The 25,010-nt window shown below is 42.0% G+C and overlaps 1 protein-coding gene across 2 annotated transcripts in view; it reads right to left on the reverse strand.

The window, feature by feature from the left end:
• LOC111153617 (programmed cell death 1 ligand 2) overlaps positions 1 to 24,603 on the reverse strand; it is a 54,524-nt gene extending 29,921 nt beyond the window's left edge. For both annotated transcript variants that reach the window (XM_022512759.1, XM_022512758.1), the window contains exons 1-3: positions 24,277 to 24,603; positions 13,307 to 13,375; positions 2,040 to 2,345 (exon numbers count right to left, since the gene is read on the reverse strand). In XM_022512759.1, the coding sequence (XP_022368467.1) occupies positions 2,040 to 2,345; positions 13,307 to 13,375; positions 24,277 to 24,301 (400 nt within the window). In that variant the 5' untranslated portion in view covers positions 24,302 to 24,603. The remainder of the gene's footprint in view (positions 1 to 2,039; positions 2,346 to 13,306; positions 13,376 to 24,276) is intronic.
• Between the last annotated feature and the right edge of the window lie 407 nt (positions 24,604 to 25,010).

The raw sequence follows: 25,010 nt of genomic DNA on the forward strand, positions 1-25,010 counted from the left end.
TAGCATCAGCCCTTAACTGTATTAGGGCCTCCTCCAGCTTTGCTGAAAACAGAATTTGGCATCACCTGTTCTGCAGAAGGATTTGTTAGTCATTAGTTTGATAAGGTATCAATATTTCCGATTAGTCTTTTGTTTAGCAAGGTAGAGTTTTTCTACACCCCGAGGCAACACACCACATTGGTGAGAGGTACACTTCTTATGAAATGGAAGAAGCCAATGATAAAAGAGGAAGTGTTTTAGGGGAACCCCAAGAGACTTGCCTGGAAGCCTAATTCTCAGGCACACTCAGTTTGGGGAAAGAATACGTAGGGAAGAGGAAGAATTAGAAACTCATTTCCTAAAATTGCCCGGGCCCCTGCAAACCCTCAGAAAATCTTGTGATCCCCATATACCATCATTTGAAGAGCAGCAAGGATTTAAAGAATAAATAATTAAGATTTAAGGAATACACTGGTCTGCAGCTGAGCCATCTCTGCTCTAGGTGATGAAGCTGGCAGCGTGGCATCCCAGGAAGGAGGGGCAGCCCTCAGCTGGAGAGGAGTGGAAGGACTGGCCCTAGGTTGCCCAGAGACCCTACAATGCATTATAGCATTCAAGCAGAGGTTAACAAACACGGAGGCAGTGCACTAGGGGTGCAGACACGGAATTCATTACGGGATCGTGAGAATGTAGAGACTGCTTTCCTCCCATTAATTGAAATCAGACGAACTTGAAAGTTCTGGAGTTCATCCCAGTTGTGGGTACGGGAAATGCAATTAAGAGAGAAGGCAGTTACATCCAGGCTAATGACTCTCCTCATGACTTACTGAGAGCTAAAGGGAGAGGAGGGCTTTGGACCAGCTCTCCAGACACTCAACACATGCCAAGAACCATGCTCACTTCTTTAGGTTCAGTATCTTTTAAAATTTGTACCATAATCCTCTGTGGGAGGTGCTACTATGGTATCCTTTTACAAATAAGAAAAATCTGTGATTGTAAAGGTGAAATAACCGGCCCAAGATCACAGGTGAAAGCATTCACCCTCATGTCTAATCCTCCCAGTTTATCCTTCCTTGTACCAGATCATGAAGTCACAATATTGCTACCAAGGTCCATGGTCTTTAGGGTCCAAAGTCTATGGACTTTCCAGATGACGGTACAGATCCTCTGAGGCTTACTGGGTGAGACTGGGAGGGGACAGAGAAAACCCAGATAAGTCAGTGTGGGCTGAAAGACACAAGCTAGCAACAGAACCAAGTCTGTTCTTTTGTATTTGTTAGAAGGCTTTCCCAAAATGGCCTTTTCCAAAGCAAACATGAACTTGAAGATTTCTTCAGACTTAGGTTCTTGGCTTGTGTTGTGGTGAGGAGAGCCCTCAGTCTAGAGGAACTGGGACGGCGTTGGACCGGACTGGGTTCCCCAAGCCCAGCACTCTTCGCTTCTTGGACTTTGGCCGCTTCATTTGCAATACGTGAAGCTTGGACTAGAGCAGTGTTCTCCAAACTTTTGGGACCGCGTCCCACAGTGAGAAAAAATATTTTACATCATAATCCAACACACATGCACACACCCCATCTCTGAAACAAGAGTTCCACAAAACGACGTTCAGCCCTATTATGTGATGCCTTCTGATCTATTCATTTTATTTGGAGAAAGACACCCACCTGGTTGCTACTCACTAAACCGATGCTTTATTCCACGAATGGCCAGCAAACCACGGTTTGAAAAACTCTGGACTAGAGGAGTAAGTTTCTCTTAAAGAGGAGCTTAATGATCAAGCCAGTGTTGTTCCTTGGGGGAACTGTGAGCAGGCAAAGCTTATCTTTGGCACCTTCCTGGCTTTCAGGGACCCCTTTCCTGCCTTCCCTCTAGACCCACATCATTCCTGCAGCTCCTACCCTGATGTACCCTCACCTCAGCTACCTTATATTCAGATGTTAAGAAAGTATTTCTGGGCAGGTGCTTCTGTTTTCTCTGATAGCCCCGTCTCTGTGCAACCATCCTCCTGGTTTTTACTTGGGCAGATGCCTCCACAGATTCCCGCGCTGGAAACGACTCACCTTTGACTTTCAGAGTCAGGTACTTGTAGTCCCAGGCGAGGCCGTAGATGATGAGGCAGCGGTACTGGCCCGCGTCCGTCAGCTGCACTCGAGGGATGTGGAATGAGGCCTTCCCCAGGGGCAGCTGCTCTTCCAGCAAGCTGGCTCTTTCACTCTGCAAGGATGTATAGTTTTCCATCTTCTGCAAACTGGCCTTTAAGTTCCTGAGTTCCACATGACCTCCAGTGTCAAAGTGACACTCCAGGGTCACACTGCTCCCATGGTCCACTGTGTACAGTTCCTGAGGGGCCGTCACTGTAAATAAAGCTGAACAAAAAACAAGGTGTTCTCCCATTGTTTGCCTTCGCATCTCAGTTCTGTGGAGAGTGGGAGTTGAGGAGGCCCATCCCACCCCCGTGGTCCGGGAGACACCTGTCACGAACTGGGCTGTCCTTCAGGCTCCTTTCTCTCCTGTGCCCTGTCCTGTCTGGGCAAGAGTGGAACTCTTGATCCACTGTTTTGAGCTACTTCGCTCCTCTCAACATGCCCCACCTGTGTGGCTGATTATTGTCTTCTCACCTCTCACCCAGGCTCATTTTCTCTGTATGGATCAGATTATATCAACCCTGCCAAAGACGACCTCCTCTCGTGACGGGGAGTAATAATAATTATCATCTGTTGAGTTCTTACTAGGGGTTAGTCCTCTGCCAACACACAATCTCATTGAGTTTTCCCAGAAAGCCAGCAAGGTAGAGCCATCCTCTTGTTAGAAAATGAAACTGAGGGGCACCTGGGTGGCTCAGTGGGTTAAAGCCTCTGCCTTCGGCCCAAATCATGATCTCAAGGTCCTGGGATCGAGCCCTGCATTGGGCTCTCTGCTCAGCAGGGAGCCTGCTTCCTCCTCTATCTCTCTGTCTCTCTCTGCCTGCCTCTCTGTCTACTTGTGATCTGTCTGTCAAATAAATAAATAAATAAAAAACTTAAAAAAAAGAAAATGAAACTGAGGCACAGGAAAGTAGCCTGGATCTAGACCCAGGTGTGCCCTTAACCACCGTGTCACTTCAGCCCACTGGACAAAGTTCTTCTTTTTTGTCAGTAAGGAGAAAGGAAGAATAGAACTAATATTTAGTGTATACCTACTATGCACCAGGCACCATGCTAGTCCTCTGTAACTACATCATTTAATCCCGAAAATACAACCATGAAATATGTATTATTATTACTGTTTTACAGTTGAGGAAACTGGCTCAAAGAGGTTCACGCCAGGACATACAGTTAGTGAAGTTAAAATTTGGAGCCAGTTAGATGTTTCGCTAAAATTCTATAGTTACTGCAACAGTATTTCCCTAAATATGAGGCAAATATGAAGCATGCAAAATAATTTTATTTAAGGTAGAATTAAGGGCTAAAGGGAACTGAATTATTCAGAGAGGAATTTATTTCCTCTTTAATCCTGTTTCAACCCTTCAAGTAACATATAATTTGCAGCTAGATTCTCACACCTCCAATAATGGCTATTTCTCCTTTTAATAAAAGAGAAAGCTCCCAGGCAGATGCTGTAGGTATCGGGGTAGAATTTAATAACACTGCTTTCATCACATTTATTTTTGCTTATATCCTCTGTTTACCAGTAACAGTGGTCCTTGTTCTCCATTGTTCTCAAAGAATAAAAGCTGAGTTGATTTTAAGGAATTCTATAAAAACAACGGCATGAAGAGTGGTAAAGCAAAGTAAAACTAATGAAGGTAGTGTATGCATGAAGACACTGTGGGAAACTGCCCAAGGTTATGTCACCTCCATCATTAGTGAATGGATATTCATTATACAGAGGTGTGGCAAGATCTTAAAGTAATTTCTGAACGATGACAAAAGACTAGATCAAATTATATTCAGGACAGCTTGCTTAATCCATTCATGTAATTAGTCAAGACTTCCATTCAACAAATACTTGTGGCTTCTAAGCATATGCTATTCAAGGAGATTTTACTATTACAAAAAGTGGTACAGTAAGAGCCTGGGGTCTAATGACAGAGCGACTGGGGTGAGATTATGAGCTCTTTGATCTTGAATATGTCATTTAGCTCTGTGAGTCTCTGCCTCTTTATCTATAAATGTGCGAGGTTAATATCTGCATCTAAGTACTGTGGTGAATGTTAGACAAAATGGCACGTATGCAGTGCCTTATTTTGGCAGGGGATAGGCAGTCAGCAAACACTGGTTCCTGTCTTTTGTACCCTGTTAAAATTCTTGGGAAAGTGGTAATCTGTATATGCAACACAGGGCTGTAAGGACCTATTTAGCCAGGGCGACTCCATCTTGGTTAAAAGCCATTTTGTTGTTCGTGCAGTAAAACTTAAACTGACCCTGACCCCTCTCCCGAGAGGAACTTACTTAGAAGCAAGTCTGGGAAACCAGTAAAATATGGTCAGCTAGTTCCTAATAACAGAGCCCAGAATACAAGGCCAGGTCGGCCAGTTCTTGATAACAGAGCCCAGAATACAAGGACGAGTCCGGCCAGGTGGAGACATTCAATCAGTAAGAAACACACATACTTTTCCCCTAACCACCAAAGAATGTAAACCCCACAGTTTGGGCGCCAACCTTGAGCACCAACTCTGACCAGAGAAATAGGTTGGGCCAAACAGCTACTATAGGGTAAACTGTAATTCAATTGGCCACCTGCGCGTGACCTAACATGACTACAATCTCATTGGCCACCTATGTGTGGCCAGACTTTTGCTCTCTAAAAGGTAGTCTGTAAGATGGGGAGGGGTCGCCCTCTTCGGGGTCAGTCAGTCAGTTCTTGAGCCTGTGAGCTGGGGGTGGGCGCTCTCTTCGGAGCGGCCCTGGCCGGTCAGTCTGACTTCTAATGCTTGACATAAAATAGAGCTTTGCATAACTTTCACCTTGTCTCAGTCTCGTTCCTCTGACCAACCAGCCTGACTTCTAATACTTATCATAAAATAAAGCTTTAAATAACATTTCACTTTGTCTCAGTCTCGTTTTGTTTAATAACGGACCTAACGAGGGCCATTCTTTTTTTTTTTTTTAAGGATTTTATTTATTTATTTGACAGAGACAGATCACAAGTAGGCAGAGAGGCAGGCAGAGAGAGGGGGAAGCAGGCTCCCTGCTGAGCAGAGAGTCTGATGTGGGCCTCGATCCCAAGACCCTGAGATCATGATTTGAGCTGAAGGCAGAGGTTTAACCCCCTGAGTTACCCAGGCGCCCCAGGGCCATTCTTTATTAACTGTGATATTTTATTAACCAGGACAGCCCATTCCCTGACCATCCTGGGCAATTGATTTTTTCTTGAAAGATTTTATTTATTTATTTGAGAGAGCACCGTTTGAGGGGGAGGGGCAGAAGGAGAGGGAGACGTCACACTGCAGGGCTCCATCCCAGGACCCTGGGATCACGACCTGAGCCTAAGGCAGACGCTTAACTGACTAAGCCACCCAGGAACCTCCTGGGCAATAGATTTTCAAGTACTAGTAAATTCTGGGTTTCCTGTTGCTTAAATGGTTCACATTGCAATTCTCTTCTGACATGAGTCTCTCCTCCTACAATCCTGCAAGACTTTGAAGGTAGTGACCAGGCTGAGTTTGTTGTGGTATCTTCAGCGCCTAGCACACAGTACCTTCCACTTAAGGGTTTGGCAAAGGGCAGCAAGAGGGAGAAGTAAGAGAGGATGAGCCTGACCATACTCACTTCTGTCTTCCTCTCATCAAACTGCAACTTGCCCATGTGGCACAAGCGGGCTGGCATTCTTAGTCATCACACAGCACACTTGGTAGTTACGCCCAAACTTGAGCTTTCTCAAGAACAAGTGGGTGAGTTTACATTTTGCCTGCAAGTCCTGTTTTCACCACGACTAGAACATTAACATGCCTTTCTGACAGATTTGCAGTACAGGAAAGAATTCACATCTGCCAGCAGGCTGGGGCTGGGGCAGGTCTAGAACATGAGTGCTTCTCGGTCAAACACTGGGGATCACGCCCGCATTTGCCTGGACAGGTTGAGAAGACTGTGAAATGACACATGTGAATCGAGAGTCGTGCTTCCGAATTTCCTGCATGCTTCCATTTCATGAAATCCACTCGTAATAACTCTCACTCTGGGTCTCTCTAAAAGGACCTCTTAAGGGTAGATCCCTTTCTGATGGGGGTCACCTCCAAACGTTGAGTTATTAAGTCCTCTTCTAACCAAGACAGAGCTACCTGCTACCAAATCCACTCTGGCCCGAAGAGGAATAATTTACTTACTCATTCATCTAATACGTAAGCAACCATCTTCTGTGTGCCAGGTTCAGGAATTCACTTTTTTTTTTTTTTTTTTTAACACATGATACAGCAGGAAGCAGGGAAGATAAATGGGATTTGCAAGTAAATTCAGTTGCTAAGTCTGATATATAAGTGTAAGAGGACCTTGGGTGTTGCCTCTATTGAATTTATTTAGCAAATTTATCTACCGCACTTAGGCTTTCTTCTCATGAGAGAGAGAAAATGTAACTTCCTCTGGAACTCCCCATAGCAGACAGCAGAACTCCCCTCTATACACTCTGGGCCTTTGACAAAAGTCCATTTTCTGCTTGCTCCTTTTCTCCTCTGCTTTGTGCAGAGTGTGTGTAGGGGTTGTGGGTATAAAGCATGTTACCACTTAGGCAGGTGATATTTTTCAGCTAATGTTCATAAGAGGAAAGAGTAATTAGCAAACCTGAATCAAATATCTGAGTAGCTCAGAAAACTAGAGGACTAATTGTTATTTGGTGTAATTTTTCTCAATTAAATCTTCTAAGATGTGCAAAGCTGAGAGCTTGATTACCGCATAAAAATGAGGAGTTCAGGAAATGCAATATGCTTTTAAGATCTTAAATTATTCTTACTTGATGTAAATTACAGAGGCAATAAAATTACAGTTGCAAACAACTGCATGAAGACATGTTTCTCAAGCCTGGATGCACATCACAGTCACTAAGCAGGGTGCCTCAACTGTGGCCGTTATTGGAATCACTCGGGAGGCTTTTTAAAAAAATACCAGGCCCCACCTTGGATTCTTTAAATATAAATTTTAATCCTTTTGTGAGGCCAGCATCCATTTTTTTTAAATATTTTATTTATTCATTTGACAGACAGAGATCACAAGTAGGCAGAGAAGCTGGCAGAGAGAGGAGGAAGCAGGCTCCCTGCTGAGCAAAGAGCCCAATGCGGGGCTCGATCCCAGGACCCTGGGATCATGACCTGAGCCGAAGGCAGAGGCTTTAACCCACTGAGCCACCCAGGTGCCCCAGCATCCATTTTTTTTTTTTTTTTTAAAGATTTCCTTGGAAGCTTCTAATGTGCGGAGTATTCGGAAGCATTGGTTAGATAAACAAAATACCTGCACAGGCAAATATCTTTTATGATCCCGCCTCAGCTTCACCTGGAAGCAAGCAAGGGATGTCCCTAGGCCTTAGCCCTAGAGAAGCAGACTCCACCTTTTAACAAAGCGGAGGTGGTTCATGTGGACGTCACTGTCTGAGAAGCATTCTTTTAACATGAGCCTGCACTTGGGCTCTCACTGGGAAGCAGAGTAAAACCTCAACATTTATTCAACACAGTGAGGCAGACACTGGGCTAATCTTTACTTCATCATCTCCTTTGATGTTCCCCAAACTCTGCAAGGCAGGAGTTATCATGCCTATCTCATGGAAGGTGAAACTTATGCTTACAGAAGTGATTCAGCTTGCCCAAGGTCAAGAGTGGTAGCTCATGGAGTTGTGTGTTGTGTGCTCTCTGTGTCTTGAAAGCCCATACTAACAACTCTACAGATACGACAATGTATCCACTGGCGTGTATATATTACATCCATGAAGGAGATAGATATACTTTTCAACTTTATGGTAAGGAAAATATAATTTGGTTGGTGTGGGCATGTGCATGTGTGTGTGTGTGTGTGTGTGTGTGTGTGTGTGTGTGTATTTCTGGGTTCTTTATTCCATTTGATTGAGCTATATGTCTGTTTTTATACCAATACCATATTGTTTTGATGACTATACTTTTGTAATACAGCTTGAAATTAGAGGTTATTATATTAAGCTTCAACCTAGCATTGAACTCCTGAAGTTATGAGACAAAGGAGAACATTGGAAAGTTTCTGCAACTACAAGATTAAGCAGACAAAACAAAACAAAGCAGGTTTTCCCTTTCATTTTGGCTCCCTGAGTAAATTAAAGGGTAACACATTTGGCCAGGGCGTGAAAAATTCATACATGCATTTTCTTTAAGCAAATGAAAGCAGCTGCTTCAGGAATGCTGGAGCCTTTCTGAAAGTTCTTAGGGAAATTGTCTTTTATTTGCAATCAGGCATCTATAGGAGTCAGCACCTGTCACATCTCCAGAAACATAAAACAAATCATTTGCATTACCTCCCAAGATAGCTTCCCCTTCAAGCTAATTTTATACTTTTTTTTCCATTTAATAACAGAAGTTGAAGTTTTTTCAGACTCTGTACTTAATGAACTTGAAAGGTGGGGTCTGCTTGACCCCACAGCCTTCAGAAAGCTCTAGTTGTTAGTTTAGGATAGAAACCTGCTCTGGGCTCCTGATTCATCTACTCCTCTTTGTAGGAATACTGCATAGGGACATGTCATCTCTTAGAAATCCTTTCTGCAGCCTGATAGTTCTGCTTTGTATACCTCAGGGATCTGAAGAAGTAGTTTCAGAGCCTGAAGATAGGTTAAGTGGAGTGACCCAAGGTGTGGTCCCCACCCCAGAGTGACCTCAAGTGTCACCATGGTCATGTGACTCCCTGGCTTTTATCCCTCCCTGGAGGATGAAGGAAGAAGGAAAAATATGAATAAAAGGAATAATAATTGGAGCTACTTTTCCTCCAAGGCATGACAAAATACAGAAATGAATATTTCCCCTTAACCGTGTCTGGGTTACAAGATGACCTTAGGTTTTGAAATAAAAACATAAGAAAAAAAGAATTACAACATTACAGAAGAGTGTGCTATGAGGGAAAACGTACACGCAAAGAACAGACTGCAGAATGGAGTCCAGAAATAGACCTATGCAAATATGACCAATTGATGTTTGGCAAATTCAATAAAGAAAGGATAGTCTTTTCAACAAAAGAGGCTGAAGAAACTGGATATCCACACACGGAAAAGAAAAAGAATTACCTTCAACCCATACTTTATATCTTCTGTGACAAGTAACTCAAGATGGATCATAACCCTAAATGTAAAATGTACACCTATAAAGTGTTTAGAAGAAAACATAGGAGAAAATCTTTGAGATTTTCTTTGAGAACTCTCTGCAGAGTTCTCAGACAGGATGCCAGAAGCATAGTCTATGTAAGAAACAAAGATAAGCTGGATTCCACCAAACTTAAAATCTTTGCTGTGTAAAAGACACTGTTAAGAGAATGAAAAGATGAGCCGCAGACTGAGAGAAAATACTTGCATATCACACATCTGTTAAAGGACTTGCTTCTGGATTATACAACGAACTCTAAAACTAAGTAAGAAAATGAATAAACCAATTAAAAATGGTCAAATAGTTTGAATACAAACTTTACCAAAGAAGGCATATGGATATGTCCGTGTGAAAATATGCTTATCATCACGACATACTAGGAAAATGCAAATTAAGCCACAAAGAGATACTTCAACACACCTATTAAAATGACTTTATAAAACACAAAAATGTCAATACCAAGGGCTCCCAGGAATGCAACAACTGGAGTGCTTGTACTTTGCTGCTGAGAGAGCAAAGAAGTCCAGCTACTATGGAGAGGTTTGCTGGTTTCTTATAAAATTAAGTATATACTTACCACATGACCCAGCGATCCTACTCCCAAGTATTTACCCAAGCGAAATGAAAACGTATTTTCTAACTAAAATCTATACATTAGCACTTACAGTAACTTGATTCATAATTGCCCAAAACAGGAAACAACCCAAAAGTCCCTCAGCTGGGGAATGAATAAGCAAAATTTGGTCTATATAAGGGAATACTACTCAGCAACAGAAAGGAATGAGCTCCTGATACTATAAAAACATGGGTAAATCTCAGTTGGGTTATGATGGGGCGCGTGGGTGGCTCAGTCGGAGTATCTGCCTTCAGCTCAGGTCATGATCCCAGGTCCTGGGATTGAGTCCCACATCAGGTTCCTTGCTTACTGGGGAGCCTGCTCCTCCCTCTCCCTCTGCCTGCTGCTTCCTGCTTGTGCTTTCTCTCTCTCTCTAATGAATGAATGAATGAATGAATAAAATCTTCAATTGCTTTACGCTAAGTGAAAGAAGCCAGAAAAAACTCGTCTCTAGGTATGTAGCAGATAATCCCATTTATGTGATTATCTGGAAAATTTAGAACTATAGGACAGAGAATAGATCAGTGGGTACCTCACTTTAAGAGTTGGGGAGTGTTTTGTGTTTGTTTGCTTGGCAAGTGGTGGAATTGTTCTAGATCTTGACTGTGGCGTTGTTTATATGATCACCTGTTTGCCAAAAACTCGTAGATGTTTCTATTAAAAAGACTAAATGTTGCTTTATGTCAATTTGAAAATAAATAAATGTTTAAACAATGAAATGAAAATGTATTCTGCCAATTTTCCTCTTCAAACTTTAAGCTGTTCGATAGACAACAGAACAGAGCACCCACAGACAGGCAAGTAAGGAAAGGGTTCATGATGAATGTTTTATGTGGGTCATACTCAGAGTCAGCCTTCATCACAGTCTTTAGGAAACACATTTTTTTCAAGCATTAATCTAGCAAGAAACGATTGTTTTTTAAATAACTGTAATTTCTCTCAATAAAGGACTGGTTAAATAAATTACAGCATGTCCAATGAAATATATAGATTCACTTTAAAATGAGCGATATCCGTATTTGCTGATTCAGAAACAATAAAGAACATATTTTGCTGAGTGCTTACTAATATTTCTTTTAATAATATTTAGGAAATTTTTTTTAATGGAGAAAAGGGTAGACAGTAGAGTGTTATGGGGTGGAGGTTATGTAGGACTGGGGCAGGGGAATGTTTTCAGGGAAGGTTGGTACAGGTCTACCACTTGACATGGGTGACTGGTTACAAGCATTCACCTTATGGCAACATGATGGTTTACACTTGTTTCATGTGGTTTTCTCTGCCTGTGGCATCTTTTACAACATAAAAGTTTAAATACAAAAAAATTTTAAAGGATACCAAATCAAAGAAAATGAACTCCTGCGAATCCATTACCTACCCCAAGAACCAGAACATTAATAATGACATACATCTACTTCCTCCACCAAAAGTAATCAGCATCCTGAATATTGTGTTTATTAATCTCTGGCTTATTTTCTAGCTCTATCATATATATATACACACACACACACACACACACACACACATATACTGCTTATATCATATCATTATGATATGCATATCACATGCATTATATGCATATATTATACATATATATAGGTATATTGCAATATATATAGCTATAGGTATATATTGTTTATAAAAAGGACATTGTACTATATGTTGTATTCCGTGTTTGATTTTTTTTTGTATTTTTTAATCAATATTATGTTACTAAGACTCTTAAATGTAGTTGCATATTTTTGCAATTAATTTATTTGAATGCTGTATATTTTTCCATTCTGTTCATATACCACAATTTATGCATTATCCTGTTGATCAATGTGGATTTGGTTATTTTGGGCTTCTTTTTTGGAAGGATTAACAATGTTGTTATAAGCATTCTTTTTAAAATTTAAAAATAGAAATTTACATAGAGAAGGGAATAAAGAATTATACTGATTCAGTCCATATTATCTTTTTTTCTTTCTCAAAGAGAGGAAGTTTAGGGGTGAACAAGCACAGTGAGGGGGAGGAGGCCATCAGGGTGTCACCCTGAGAACTGCGGCTGTCCTCAGGCACCTGATGCTATAGCCTGATGCCTTCAAATGCTTTTGAAAGCATTCTTTTGAAAATAATTCTTATATCTTAAAATTTATATTTTTATCATACAAGTATAATTTTTGTATATTTCTTTTAATAGACAAGTAAGGGCATAATACTTCTTTTAATACACAAATAAATGCGTATTTCTCGTTAAAAAAAAAAAACAGAACACCTGGGAAACATACTAGTTAAGATTGTCCTTCTTGGGGCACCTGAGTGGCTCAGTTGTTAAGCGTCTCCTTCGGCTCAGGTCATGATCCCAGGGTCCTGGGATCGAGCCCCACGTGGAGCTCCCTGCTCAGCGGGAAGCCTGCTTCTCCCTCTCCCACTCCCGCTGCTGTGTTCCCTCTCTTGCTCTCTCTCTCTCTAATAAATAAATAAAATCTTAAAAAAAAAAAAAGATTGTCCTTCTTAATCCTCATCCTGGACTGCTTCCCTTCCCCAGAAATAAACGTTCTTATCCATCCTCAGACCCTTTTGTTACATTTTGCCGCTCAGGTAGCCTCTATGAGAAACCTTGGAAGTTAAAACTCCTTAATTAGGGAGATGGGAAATGATCAGACTTACAAAAACCAAAAATACCCCTGAGGAGAAAGCAGTCCAATTTAGACAAGTAATTAATATTTGTTTGAGCGGATATCATCTGCATAATGTACAGTGGAAAGCAGAGAAGAATTCTAAATTTGAGGAGAAAGCAAGATACAGCTTGTTTATACTTTCCTTTTGGTTAATTCTCTCTTTTTTAAAAGATATCATTTATTTATTTGACAGAGAGGGAGAGACCGCTCGATCTCAGGACCCTGGGATCATGACCTGAGCTGAAGGTGGACACTTAACAACTGAGCCACTCAGGCACCTCATCTTTTGGTTAATTCTTCAGCATACTCCATCATAATACTTTTTGGTTTTGTGAACATCCAGTATCAACATTGAATATATGTCTATAGTCAAACTTAATTCCAAAATCCCATTCCAAAGGGGGAAGATTAGGGGCTGCCTGCCATGCTTGTTTATCAACATCATCTTGCCCCGTAAGGCAGAAAGGACGTTAGTTGTGTAGAAAGCTTGCCTGTGGCGTCTATTAACTACATAATCTTGGGTAAATTAAATAACTTTTCTGAATTCCAGTTTCCTCATCTGCCCGATGGTTATTGTTTCTGTAAGACAGGGACATGGGCAAGCACAGGCCACCTGGGCACCATTCTTTTTACTGTGCACGTAATAGAGAGTAATCCCAGTTCCTCTCAGAGAAAGACTTCAGCCTGAGGACCCCATTCTCATCATCGGCTTCAGCTGGGGGCAACTGCTTACTCCTCTTCCTCAGACCCCCTCCTTTCGCCCATTCTTACCTGCTGTCTGATGAAGCTGCATTCCCAGGCTCAAAATTAGCAGATGGAGGAACATGATCTGTACCCGATCTGAAACAGACAATTGAACGTCTCAGCGCTTCCTACAGTTTTGCTGGGTCTCGTGATTGGGTGACTTGCTCATTCCTGAAAACAGGGAAATGACACATAAACAAGCCCCAGAAGAGAAGTTTTAGCTTCTCTCCCAGGGGCTCCGTTGTACTGAAGTCTACTGCCTTCTGGTCATCTTGGAGGCAGCAGAGTCATAGTGGACCCCCAGGAAGAGAAGTTCAAAGTTGTTGCCTGGAGGAGATGGGAGACGAGGTAAGAGGAAGCAAGGTGTTCTTCATCGATCCAAATCAGAAGCTCTTCTTCCTTTCCTGACTGTGAACCTGTTCTCATGAGTCACCCGCACTGGTAATTATCTGAGCCCCTTTGTCTCCTCCACAAAACCTCCCATAGTTTTTTCAGTTGTGGGTCCTTGAAAACCAAATGACTGTCAAATGAATAATGCACACCAACTTCTTCAGGTGGACTTGAACTCTGGGAGTCAGATACTCAAGGACAGCACTCAGTAGAGCAGAGCGAGATTCTCAATAAACACTTGATATGTGCCTGAGCAGGAGAGCGTCAGGCTCTTTTGAGTGTTGTGATCCAGTTTGCCCATTATTTGAACTACATGTTACTAAGAAGTTTAGACAGGAAGAGCACAGAACTGGCTACACTGAGTAGGTGCCTGACTTTGGTCCTTCTAGCCCTCCTACACTACTACCTTTGTTCTCAAATCCAAGGACTTCTTGTGGTTGAGGCAAAAGGGACAGGATATATCACTGTGAACTAGTCTGTCTTCAAAGAGACTTTCAAAATTTTATTGGCCATGGAACCATTTTTCCAAGGGAAATTGGTTGGAGCCATACGTCTAAGTCAGATGCTTCTCTGAGTGTGATGGAAAGCCAGCAGAAGATCTGGGATCAGGTGAATGACATGATCTCATTACATTTTCAAAAGAGGACTCAGCTTTGGCATAGACAATGGAGACTTGGGAAGGACAGTGGGTTGGACAAGATTAGAAGCAGGATGATCAGTGAGGAATGTTTTCACAGAGATGATAGTTTGGTTTGAATGGTGGTGCTGGTAGAGGTGAGAAGTGGTCTGTAGAGAGGTATATATTATATACAAATATGTATTTTTTCTTTAAACTTATTTTTTCCAACAGCCTTCTTGAAGTATAATTGACATACAATAAAAGAGTGTGTGTGTGTGCATGTGTGTGTATATATTCATATATACTTAAAATACAATTTAGTGGTACAATTCAGTGGTTTTCAGTATATTCACAGAATTGTGAAATCCACACCACTATCTAATTCTGGATTATTTTCATTACCCTAAAAAGGAACCCACTACCCCTTGATGGTAATTTCCCAATTCCCCTCCCCTGTCCTTCCAATCTCTGGCAACCACCAATATACTTTCTGTCTCAATTGTTTTGCTCATTCTGGATATTTCATAAAAATGGAATCATACACTATGTTGCCTTTTGAATCTAGCTGTTTTCACTGAGCTTAATATTTTCAAGATTCATTTATGTTGTAGCATGTATCGGTACCTCATTCCTTTTCATGATTGAATAGTATTTCATTGTATGAATATACATCTTGTTTATCCATTCATCAGTTGATGGACATTTGGACTGTTTCTAGTTGTAGGCTTTTAGAATAATGCTGCTATGGACGTTCACGTACAAACTTCTTTGTAGACATGTTTTCAATTCTCTTGGATATGTAGGAGTGGAATTGCTTGGCTAAATGGTAATTCTTTGTTTAACTTTTTGAGAAACTGCCAAAGTGTTTATCAAATACATAATGTGTAAATATGTTCTCTCATTCTACAAATTGTCTTTTCAGTTCCTCGGTAGCGTTCTTTGAAGCACAAATATTTTAATTTTAAAGCACAAATTAATTTAATTCTGATGAAGCCCAATTTATCTATTTTTTTCTTTTATTGGTTATGCTTTAGGTGGCATATCTAAGAAACCATGGCCAAACCCAAGGTTACAAAGATTTACATCTATATTTTCTTCTGAGTATTTTATAGTTTTAGTTCTTATATTTAGGTCCCTGATCCATTTTGAGGGCTTTAAAAAAAATAATAATTGTTCTTTTTTTTAAGGAGTTTATTTATTTATTTGACACAGACAGAGAGAGAGCACAAGCTGGCAGAATACCAGGTAGGGAGAGAGGGAGAAACAGGTTTCCTGCTGAGCGAGGAACCTGAAGCGGGCTCAACCCCAGCACCCTGGGATCATGACCTAAGCAGAAGGCAGTCATTTAACCAACTGAGCCACCAAGGTGCCCCAATAATTGTTCTTTTATAGTCTAAATCACTGTAATTTTAGCCACTAGAAGTCCCTTCAAGGTAGCCTCTGTTTGCTTTTCCCACATTCCTATTAATCTTGGGAATCTTGTTTGCTTTCTGCACAAGTTGCCTTAAGCTGATTTCATGTCTCTGCTGCCCAAGCATGCAATTAACCTTTCTCTATGGAGTCCTATTTTTTCTTCCAATTTTTCAAAAACTAGAAAAAAAAAAAACCAGTTTACCCATTTCTCCTACCCCCTTAACCCCTACCTCTGGCAACCACCAATCTGTTCTCTGTATCTATGAGCTTGGTTTATTTGTTTTAGATTCCACACATAAGTGAAACCATACAGCATTCATCTTTCTCTGACTTATTTCGCTTAGTGTAATAATACTCTTGAGGTCCATCCATGTTGTTGCAAATAGCAAAGTTTCATTCTTTTTTTGGCTGAGTAATATTCCATTACATGCACACACATACACACATGCACGCAGGTTGATTCATATCTTGGCTATTGTAAATAATACTGCAATAATACTGCAACAGACATGGGGTACATATACCTTTTTGTCTTAGCATTTTCATTTTCTTCAGATAAATACCCAGAAGTGGAATTGTTGGATCATATGGTAGTTTTATTTTTTATTTATCATTTTTTTAGGAACCTCCACACTGTTTTCCACAGTGGCTGTACCAACTTAGAATCCAGTGTGCATAGGGGTTTCCATTTCTCCACATCCTCACCAACACTTGTTATCTCTTATCTTTTTGATACTAGCCATTCTAACAAGTGTGAGGTGATAACTCATGGTGGTTTTGATTTGCATTTCCCTGATGATTACTGATGTTGAGCATCTTTTCATGAACCTGTTGGTTATTTGTCTTTTTTTGAAAAATATCTATTCAGATCCTCTATCCATTTTTATTTTGACTGTGTGTGTGTGTGTGTGTGTGTGTGTGTGTGTGTGTGCGTGCGCGTTACTATTGAGTTTTATGAGTTCTTTAGGTATTTTGGACTAATATTAACCCTTTATCAGATATATGATTTGCAAATATTTCTCCCATTCAGCAGGTTGACTTAAATTTATTGATGGTTTCCTTTGCTGTGCAGAAGCTTTTTAGTTTGATACTTTTTTAGTTTAATTTTTGCTTTTGTTGTTTTTGGTTTTAGTTGGTGTCAGATTAAGAAATCATCACCAACTCCAATGTCAAGGAGCTCCTCACCTAGGTTTTCTTCTAGGACGTTTTTGGTTTCAGGTCTTAGATTCAAGTCTTTAATCCATTTTGAATTAATTTCTGTGCATGGTGTAAAAGAGTGGTCCAGTTTCATTCTATTGTGTATGGCTGTCCAATATTTCCGACGTTATTTATTGAAGACTTTGGAATATATTCCTTAGTTACTTCATTTTGCCTGACTCTCTGTGTTTCTACACAGTAGATGAAACAACTCCCTCTCCTAGTCTTGAAGAACTGATCTTATGTAGGAAATGAAACTTGATCTCCAACCGTGCCTCAGTTCTTGGTTGTCCTGCAAACCTTTGTGCTTATCTAAGCAGTCGATTTTATTTTTAATAGCTTCCAGCAGTGGAGGATATGCCAAGACCTGTCAGTAGCCCAAAGAGGAGGATCTTAGCACCTAGATTCAGGTTGGTTGAAAGTCAGATCCTTAGGCAGCAACTTGTGATATATGCAAATAATACAGTCCTGTGGGCTGGAACTGTAAGTCCTATTGGCTACCAAGGCCAGGCAATCTGGAGGTGTTCTCTGGGGTTGGTCACAAAAATCTGGGCTCCAGATGACCATATCATCTTTCTTCTGGATCATACTGCTGAGTGGAAGCAAGGCAGAGGGAGAGCACCAAAATGGCGTCCACAGCCTATGTTTCTTGAGAGCAGCTCCGTGGGCCACTAAATGTGTGGAAGACCGTTGGGCTACCCCTCAGGCTGAAGCTCTAGGAGAAACAAAGTGCTAACTTTAAACTGGAGAAGATGGAGAAAAACAGATTAAGGAGCAGAAATCAGTACATGGTTTGAGACTCTAGTCATTCACATGAAGATGTTTAGTAAGCAGTTGGATAACAGTCTAGAGTTTGGGGTAGAGAGAAATTTGGGAGTCCTCAATGGCTACATGTTACTTAATGCCAGGGAGCTGTATGACATCACCACAAGAGACACACGAGAGAGAAAAAGCGTCCAAGGATTGAGATGTCGGGGATTCCAATGTGTCTCTGGGAGGGACGGCACTAGCAAAGAAGATCGAGGGAAAGGGCAAAAATGGAAATTAATCAAGTCTTTTATTTTCTGTATTCTGATGCTTGCTGATCCTGCAAGGTTGCCCCTACCAGGATTAGCCAGTTCCTAGAGATAGTAAACAACTCACCCCGGGAGGCCTTTCAAATGCAAAGGAAGCAACTGAGAACCCCTAACTTCAACCCACTCCTTTACCGCCCTAACCTCCCCAGGGCCAGGTACCACACAACAAGGGACAGGCCCTCAGTTCCAAATCCTGATGAGCTATTTCAAACTAGACAATTGAAGCCTGCCTACCCTGCCTTGCCCACTCCTTCTTGTGGAAACCACAATAAAGACTTCTAGCCACATTTCCCCTTCTGCTCTGCCTCCTGTCTGACCCTGATGCCTCCCTGTGTGGCCCCTAAAGTGTGGCATGCCTCCTTCTCTCTGGGTCTGAGAACAACAAACTTTTTTTTTCAATAGCAGTTATCTCCTGATCTGTTGGCCTCGCCATACCTCAATTATAATGAAAGAGCTTAAAAGGCAGTGCCATAAGGAGGGAGTGCTCGGTTGAGCCAAATGCTGCTGAGAGCTGCCATTAGCAGCGTGGAGGTCATGAGTGAGCCTGCCAAGCAGGACATCGGGGGATTTGTGCAGATGAGAGCCTGTGTAAAGTGGAGAGAAAATAAGGGTAAGGGTGCAGAGACAGGAGAATACAGGTAACATTTCAGAGAAGAGTGTTATAATGGGAGCGAGCAATGAGGCAGTAGCTAGAAGAGACTGTGAGGTCCACAGTGGGCTGTAGTCTTGTTCTCATTTTAGGGAGGGACATATCAGTGGGTATCAACTGGGAGCCCTATCAAGTGATTTCCATAGGGAAATGCTGGACCTTAGCTGGACTTGAAGACCCTGCTCCTTATTGAAATGCAAATGTACCCAGACAAGGTATCATCCTAATGCTGCACTTGCCCAGCATCCTTATTTCTGGAGCTCAAAACAAGAGCATGTAACATGCTCTGGCAACAGAAAGGATGTCTGGCTCACCCTCCTCTGGCTGTAACTTCCCTCTCTTCTTTGCCCATCTGAGGGGACTTTCCTTGTACAATGTCTCCTTTGGCCAAGAGAGAGATAGACACTGTTAGGAAGATACTTTCCAACCTTCTAGGGGTAGTATCTTCTGTGCAAAGGATAAGATCTCATACTCTAAAGTCAGACACATTTGAGCTCAAATCCTGGGTCTAGAAATTATGAGCCTTTAAGACCCTGGACGCTTTATTAAAACTCTTTGTGCCCCCTTTTCCTATAATGCCAATCGTAATAATAACAGCCACCTCGAGCCAGAATCTTGCGTGTGTCATCTTAAACTTATACATACATCTCTCATCTTGAAAATCCAGTCCATCCCCCAGTCCTGTTAATTCTGTGTTGGAATACTTCTGGATGATGCCTTTTCATTTTACAACCCCACTGCATCACCTTAATTCTTGTCATTCCTCCTTATATTGAAGCAGAGCTTCCTGCTCAAAATCCTTTGATGACTCAACATTTCACTGAGAATAAAATCCTAAGTCTGTCTAGTATCCCAGGCAAGAGAGACATTTGCCTTGCGCCCCATGCTTTAGAAGACCCAAGAGTGGCCATGTCTCTCCCTGCAGCGTGAGGCGTTTGCAGAACTGACAGTGTCCTCTGGAGCTCTTGACCCCACCACCCATTGCAGTCTGGGATCCTGGGACTCTGGAAATCTCTAAACGGCCCTAAGCCTGCTCCCAGGCCTGTGGGCTTCTTCCTCAGATCCACTGCCCAAGGGCTGACCTTGCTGCCAGGGTGCACCTCCCCACATCCAGAGACTTCCCTTGCTCTCTCTGGTGAGACTGCCTCGTGCAGATTGCGGGAGCAGCGCCTCTCTCTCCAGCATGCACAGCTCTCCTCTTTCCCAAGGCATTCAATTCCACCTAACATACCATATAATGTACTCATTTATATTAGATTACATTTATATTAGATTATCAGCTGCTATTTTACGTAAGAATATAATCACTAAAAGGACTGACATCTTTGTTTCGCGTACTACTATCCTTCAGTCCCTAGAGCCGTGTCTGGTAGGACGTTGGCACTCCGATAATACTGGCTGAATGAATGAGTCCTTTACCTGTAGGCAGAAGAATCTCCTGAACATGGAATTACCAAATGTGATCATGACACTCCTGCTGAAAAGACTTCAATAGCTCCCACTATTTATAAGGCCTTAGCGTGGACTACACAACCCTGTGTGATCTGGTCCCTCCTGCCTCAGTCACAGAAATAATACATGTGCTCTCCATGACTAGGTCCTCACAGGGGCTCTGAGTCTAATCTCTCATATCTGATCTTACTTTATCTTGTCTAATCTTATTTTCTATCTCAATTTCTACTTGAGCTCAAAGAAACTGTCCTGCGTCATAAATATTTCCTTAAGTGGCCTTACGTTCTTCTGCCTTCAACACAAGGAGATAAGCCTTTCCTAACTGCTCTCAGCTGTTCCTCTTGCCTTAATTGTTATCTGCTATTAACTAGTGTTAACTAGTGTTAACTAGGTAAGTAATAGCACTTGCCTATACCTGGTATAATAACTGGTTACACATCTGTCTTCTGTGCTAGAACAAGAGTTCTTGGAACTGTGTTAGGTCCTTATAATAATTTTCTTTTTCTTTGTGTGTGTTTGTGTGTATATGTGTGTGTGTGTGTGTGTATAGTGTGTTTCATGAGTGTTTATAACTGTTTATAACCAATTACGATTGTTCCCTGAATGGACAGATGAATGAGTGCATGCATGGCAATTTAGTATCATACTCTGAGACTACTGGCCCCCAAGTTGACTCTGTTGTCTATTGGAGAAACAGAAAACTTAATTTGGTTAATAATTTTGGCCCCAAATAAGAAAGAAATTTTAATCAGTTTAAGTCACTGACAGTGGAATGGGCTGCTAATGGGGTGGGGACATCACCCGCCCCCTTAAAATTGCTTGAGTGAAGGTGCATGTTGAAGGAAGTGCTTCCACAAGAGATGGGAGATTAAAAGAATATCTCTTTAGTAGGATTATTTACAAGGTTGTCTCCCCAAAGAATGTTCCCATAGGTACCCCAAGCCCCTCACCAATCTCTCTCAAAAGGCCAGTCCATCTCAATGAGATCTTTGCCCTCTGGGCGCTTTAGGAAAATGACATTTTTCTGAAAGAGCAGGTTCTGGAAACCTTCAATATTAGGAAAGTATGAATTCTTTTCTGTTCATGCTGGCAAAGCCTGAAAGAGTTTATTTGGAGAACTTATAGAGTACATTGCCAAAATTAAATAACTCAAGGATAATTTATAAAGCATCCATATGTAAGGCTCTCCTTTGGCCAAAAGAGCATAGAGATGACTCTTCACCATGAGATGAAATGAATGTGTTCAAACAACCATGCCTCCTCTTCAATCTCGTCTTTTAAAATTCACCTTGGTCTGGATGTAAGTATCTTACTGTCCAGGGCTGCATGGCTTTTCGTTTTTATCTTAATTGTATATTCCTTACGTGTGAGCGGCTTGGGCTGGAGCTTTCATGAGACAGGATGCTCATTGTAGCTATCTGTTCTCAGGCAAGCTACCCTCAAAGGGGTACATTGGAACATGAGCAGAAAAAATCAGTTTTCAATCACATAATCAGTTTAGCTGAATTTCTTTACTTCCAGATAATTCTTAATTAATTTCTGGGTAATTCTTAACAATGCTGCCCATGAACACACCCTAGCAGTTGAGATGTCATCGTGGTATAAAACAGAACAGAACAGCATAGGATAAAAGATTCAAGAACATTTTCTGGTGCCTCTACGAAGAGTCATGAAGGGTCTCTCACTCACAAGTTCTCAGGCTTGAGAGAGAGAGGAAGCAAAAGCTACTCTTTAGATTGGTGAAAAGTCCTGCTCAGATTGCTGCCCTGCCTTTGCTCTCCCCCGGGTCACTAGGGAAGCTGTTTCTTTTGAAGGTGTGGTCTCTGACCTAGGCATTAGAAGACAATAGTCTATTTAACCTCAGTTCACGTTTAACTTAAATTCAAATTGCATCTCAACTCTTTAGCCAACAAACACTATGCCCCCACTTTTCGCAAGTCTTCAAGTTAGGGAATCAATTCAAATCAAAGTGGGGAATCAAGAAAAGGGTTCAAGTAAGAAAGGGCTCCTGCCCTTGAAGACATGATGTCATAGTCAGAAAGCCAAAATTCTGTACACACGAAAAATGGTAAGAAGTGATGTGAAAGGTGTTGCATGAAAATGCCCAAAGTATGGAAGCTTACTGGTGGAAGGATACTTCTAAGATGAATGGGCTTTGGAGAATTGGAGCTACTCTTGAGGGCCTGAAGAAATGTTAGAAATAATCTCAGAGGTTCACACACACAGAGGTTGTTGAGGGGGACTGGGAGTAGCATATCTACACTGGAAATACAGGTTGAGCCAAAAATGTCAAGGGCTTAATGCCAGGTAGAGCTGCCAGGAAGAGATAGTGACAGTTACTAAAAGGAGTATTTAAAATAGATTAAAGGTGGTGGGGTTTTTTGTTCTTTTTTTTTTTTTTTTTTTTGTATACAACTGAGGGAGTGAAATGGAACGCCAGTCATTCAATTAGAGGGTCATGGTATTAATCCAAATATTTGGTAAAGTCCCTGATTCAGGGTCAGAAAAGGGAAGAAAGGCAGAGGAAGGAGAAACTTACTACAAGGCAATTCACAAAACAATTGACAAAGCAATTAACAAGTGATCATCCATTCAGGAAAGAAGGAGAAGCAACAAGTGGACTGTGGTTTTGAGACCTGACAGTTAAAACCATACTGACGCCACAGCAGAAGGGTGAGACGAAGGAAATATTAGATCAGGAGCCAGGTTTTAGAGCTGGGTTCTATGGAATGAATTGGTTTTGAGTCATGAAGGAATTGAAACAATACAAGAAAAATGAAATCCTAAAGTTTGGGACACAATTCAGTGATAGAGACAAAGATAAAAAAGTTATTCCGATATGCAAATGTTAATTGACATTGGGGAATGAATCAACTTTCTTATGGGGAGACTATAAAAACACAGGTTAGAGAAAAAGGTCTGAAGTCTGACGAATGCCCCCAAATTAGGGGAGCGGGTATAGGAGACGAGAAGAAGGCAAAGAAGAAATGGTCCTAAGACTATGAGAAGCTTCCCCACTATAGTGTCTCAGACCCGAGGGAGGAAAACTCTAAGCAGCAGAGGGCGTTGATAACAGAGGTCTGGAAAATGAGAAGTGGAACAAGCCCTTAGAGGGGTTAGAGAGGGCTGGAAGGCATTGAGCTGACTGGGGCTGGCTAAACTTTCAGATTCCCTCATGTCACCTATGCACTGTGCCAGGCACTTGGGATTGAGAGAACCTGAAAGGAGCAGTCCTTGCCCAGGAAGAGCTCTGGCTGAATGGAAAGGCTCCCACACAAGCGAAATATGGGAGAAGACACCTGGAAGCTGCAGGTAAGGAAGAGCTGCTGGTAGTGAGAGTTCAAGGGGTGAACATGCGTAGACCACTTCTGCTCTCAGAGCAATATGGCTCATCCACTCCTCGACTCTCAGGCTTGGAAGGGAGCTTGGAGAATATCCAAGCAATTGGCGTTTGACTCCTGAGACCATGTCTGATTATCGCTGACACTGAGTATTCTTGCTGTGCATTCTGTCAACGGCTATCTGTGATTCCATTCCACAGAACCATGGGAGTTCAGCGTCAGAAGGCCTTATTTGTAGGGAATTTCACTCAAGCCGCTCCTTTCAACCCTCTCCCATGAGAATCCATAGTCACCTCTTTTCTACTATCTGCACCCAGGCAGTGAGCAATGAAGAACAGAGGCCGCAGGTTTCTCTCATTTAGCTAAATTTGCTCTAATCGAATCATGTTGTTTTTTTTAAAGTAACGGTTGCCTGTATTATAAGTTAATTTAATTGTAGGTGCATTTTTGTTGTTGCTCTTCTGTGTTTTAAACAGCTTATTCTTAGAGCATAGCTTGTAAACACTGGCTCACCTGGAATGGCGATTGCCTGCCAAAGGGATAACCACAAAAGATGTCTATTGTAAAAAAAGACACCAATTTTTAAGTTCCAATGATCCTCCCCAAATCGTAAGCTGAGAGACAATCTCAAGAAAGTTCGTTTCTTTTTCCCTGCACATTTATTACATGCAGAAAAAAACAAACAAACCCTCATCTCCTAAAACTTTCCAACACGAGTAATAAGTAGACGAACAAGGAAGAGAAATCCCACTATTTTCGAGACAGCCAGAAATGAGCTTGTTGGTGTCTGTGAGCACAACTGCCAAGGCTGATTTCCTCTTGCCGCCAGTGGTGTGGAGTGAAAGTCTGCCCGCACTTACCCAACCGTGGCGGCCTCATCACCATCTGCAACACCGGCTCAGGAGAGGAGAAAGTCTCAGCCTCCTAGATACTCGCAGCAGAACTTGGTACCTCTCCTCAGGGAAAGACGCAAAGGAAAATAAAACAAACAGTTGCCCTTGCATCAGATCCCCTCCTGGAAGCCAACAAACAGCCAAAACAAAACAAAACAAATGTAGGTTATGCCTTGAGCACTACAACAAGCAGTAGCTCCAAGGCAGGACTCCTTCTGGCTGGCAGAGGGACGTACGAGGATGGGTCATGAAAAACCGTCACTTAAGGTACTTGAGGCAAGGGAGGAAAAGATATCCTCTCCATCCAGCTCAGGCTTCCTTGTAACATGAGGCTAATTCAAACCAAAACTGGCTGTGAGGAACTGACCGAAGCCCAGCCTCCTGAGAAGTTTTGGTTTTGCTTTAAGCATGGCTTCTTGGCCCTTGGGTACTCCTTGAACCATGTCCCTGGGGAAGCAGGTACAAGCATAGTGGTAGGAGGGGGGTGGGAAAGAACGCCAGCATGTTCTCGCTCTGCGCCTGGAACCTCACACAGGTACCTTTGTGAGCTTCCCAGTGCTGTCGTCAGGAGTTATCACAGACGGGGTGGCTTCAAACAACAGACACTGTGCTCTCAGCGCTCTCACATTTCTGGAGGCGACAGACGTGTGAAAACAGGCCACACGCCCTGTGAAGGCTTCAGGGAAGAATGCTCCCTTGCC

This window comes from Enhydra lutris, unplaced genomic scaffold (assembly GCF_002288905.1).
Source record: "Enhydra lutris kenyoni isolate GAN:26980312 unplaced genomic scaffold, ASM228890v2 scaffoldscaffold33, whole genome shotgun sequence".
In the NCBI taxonomy this organism is placed as follows: domain Eukaryota; kingdom Metazoa; phylum Chordata; class Mammalia; order Carnivora; family Mustelidae; genus Enhydra; species Enhydra lutris.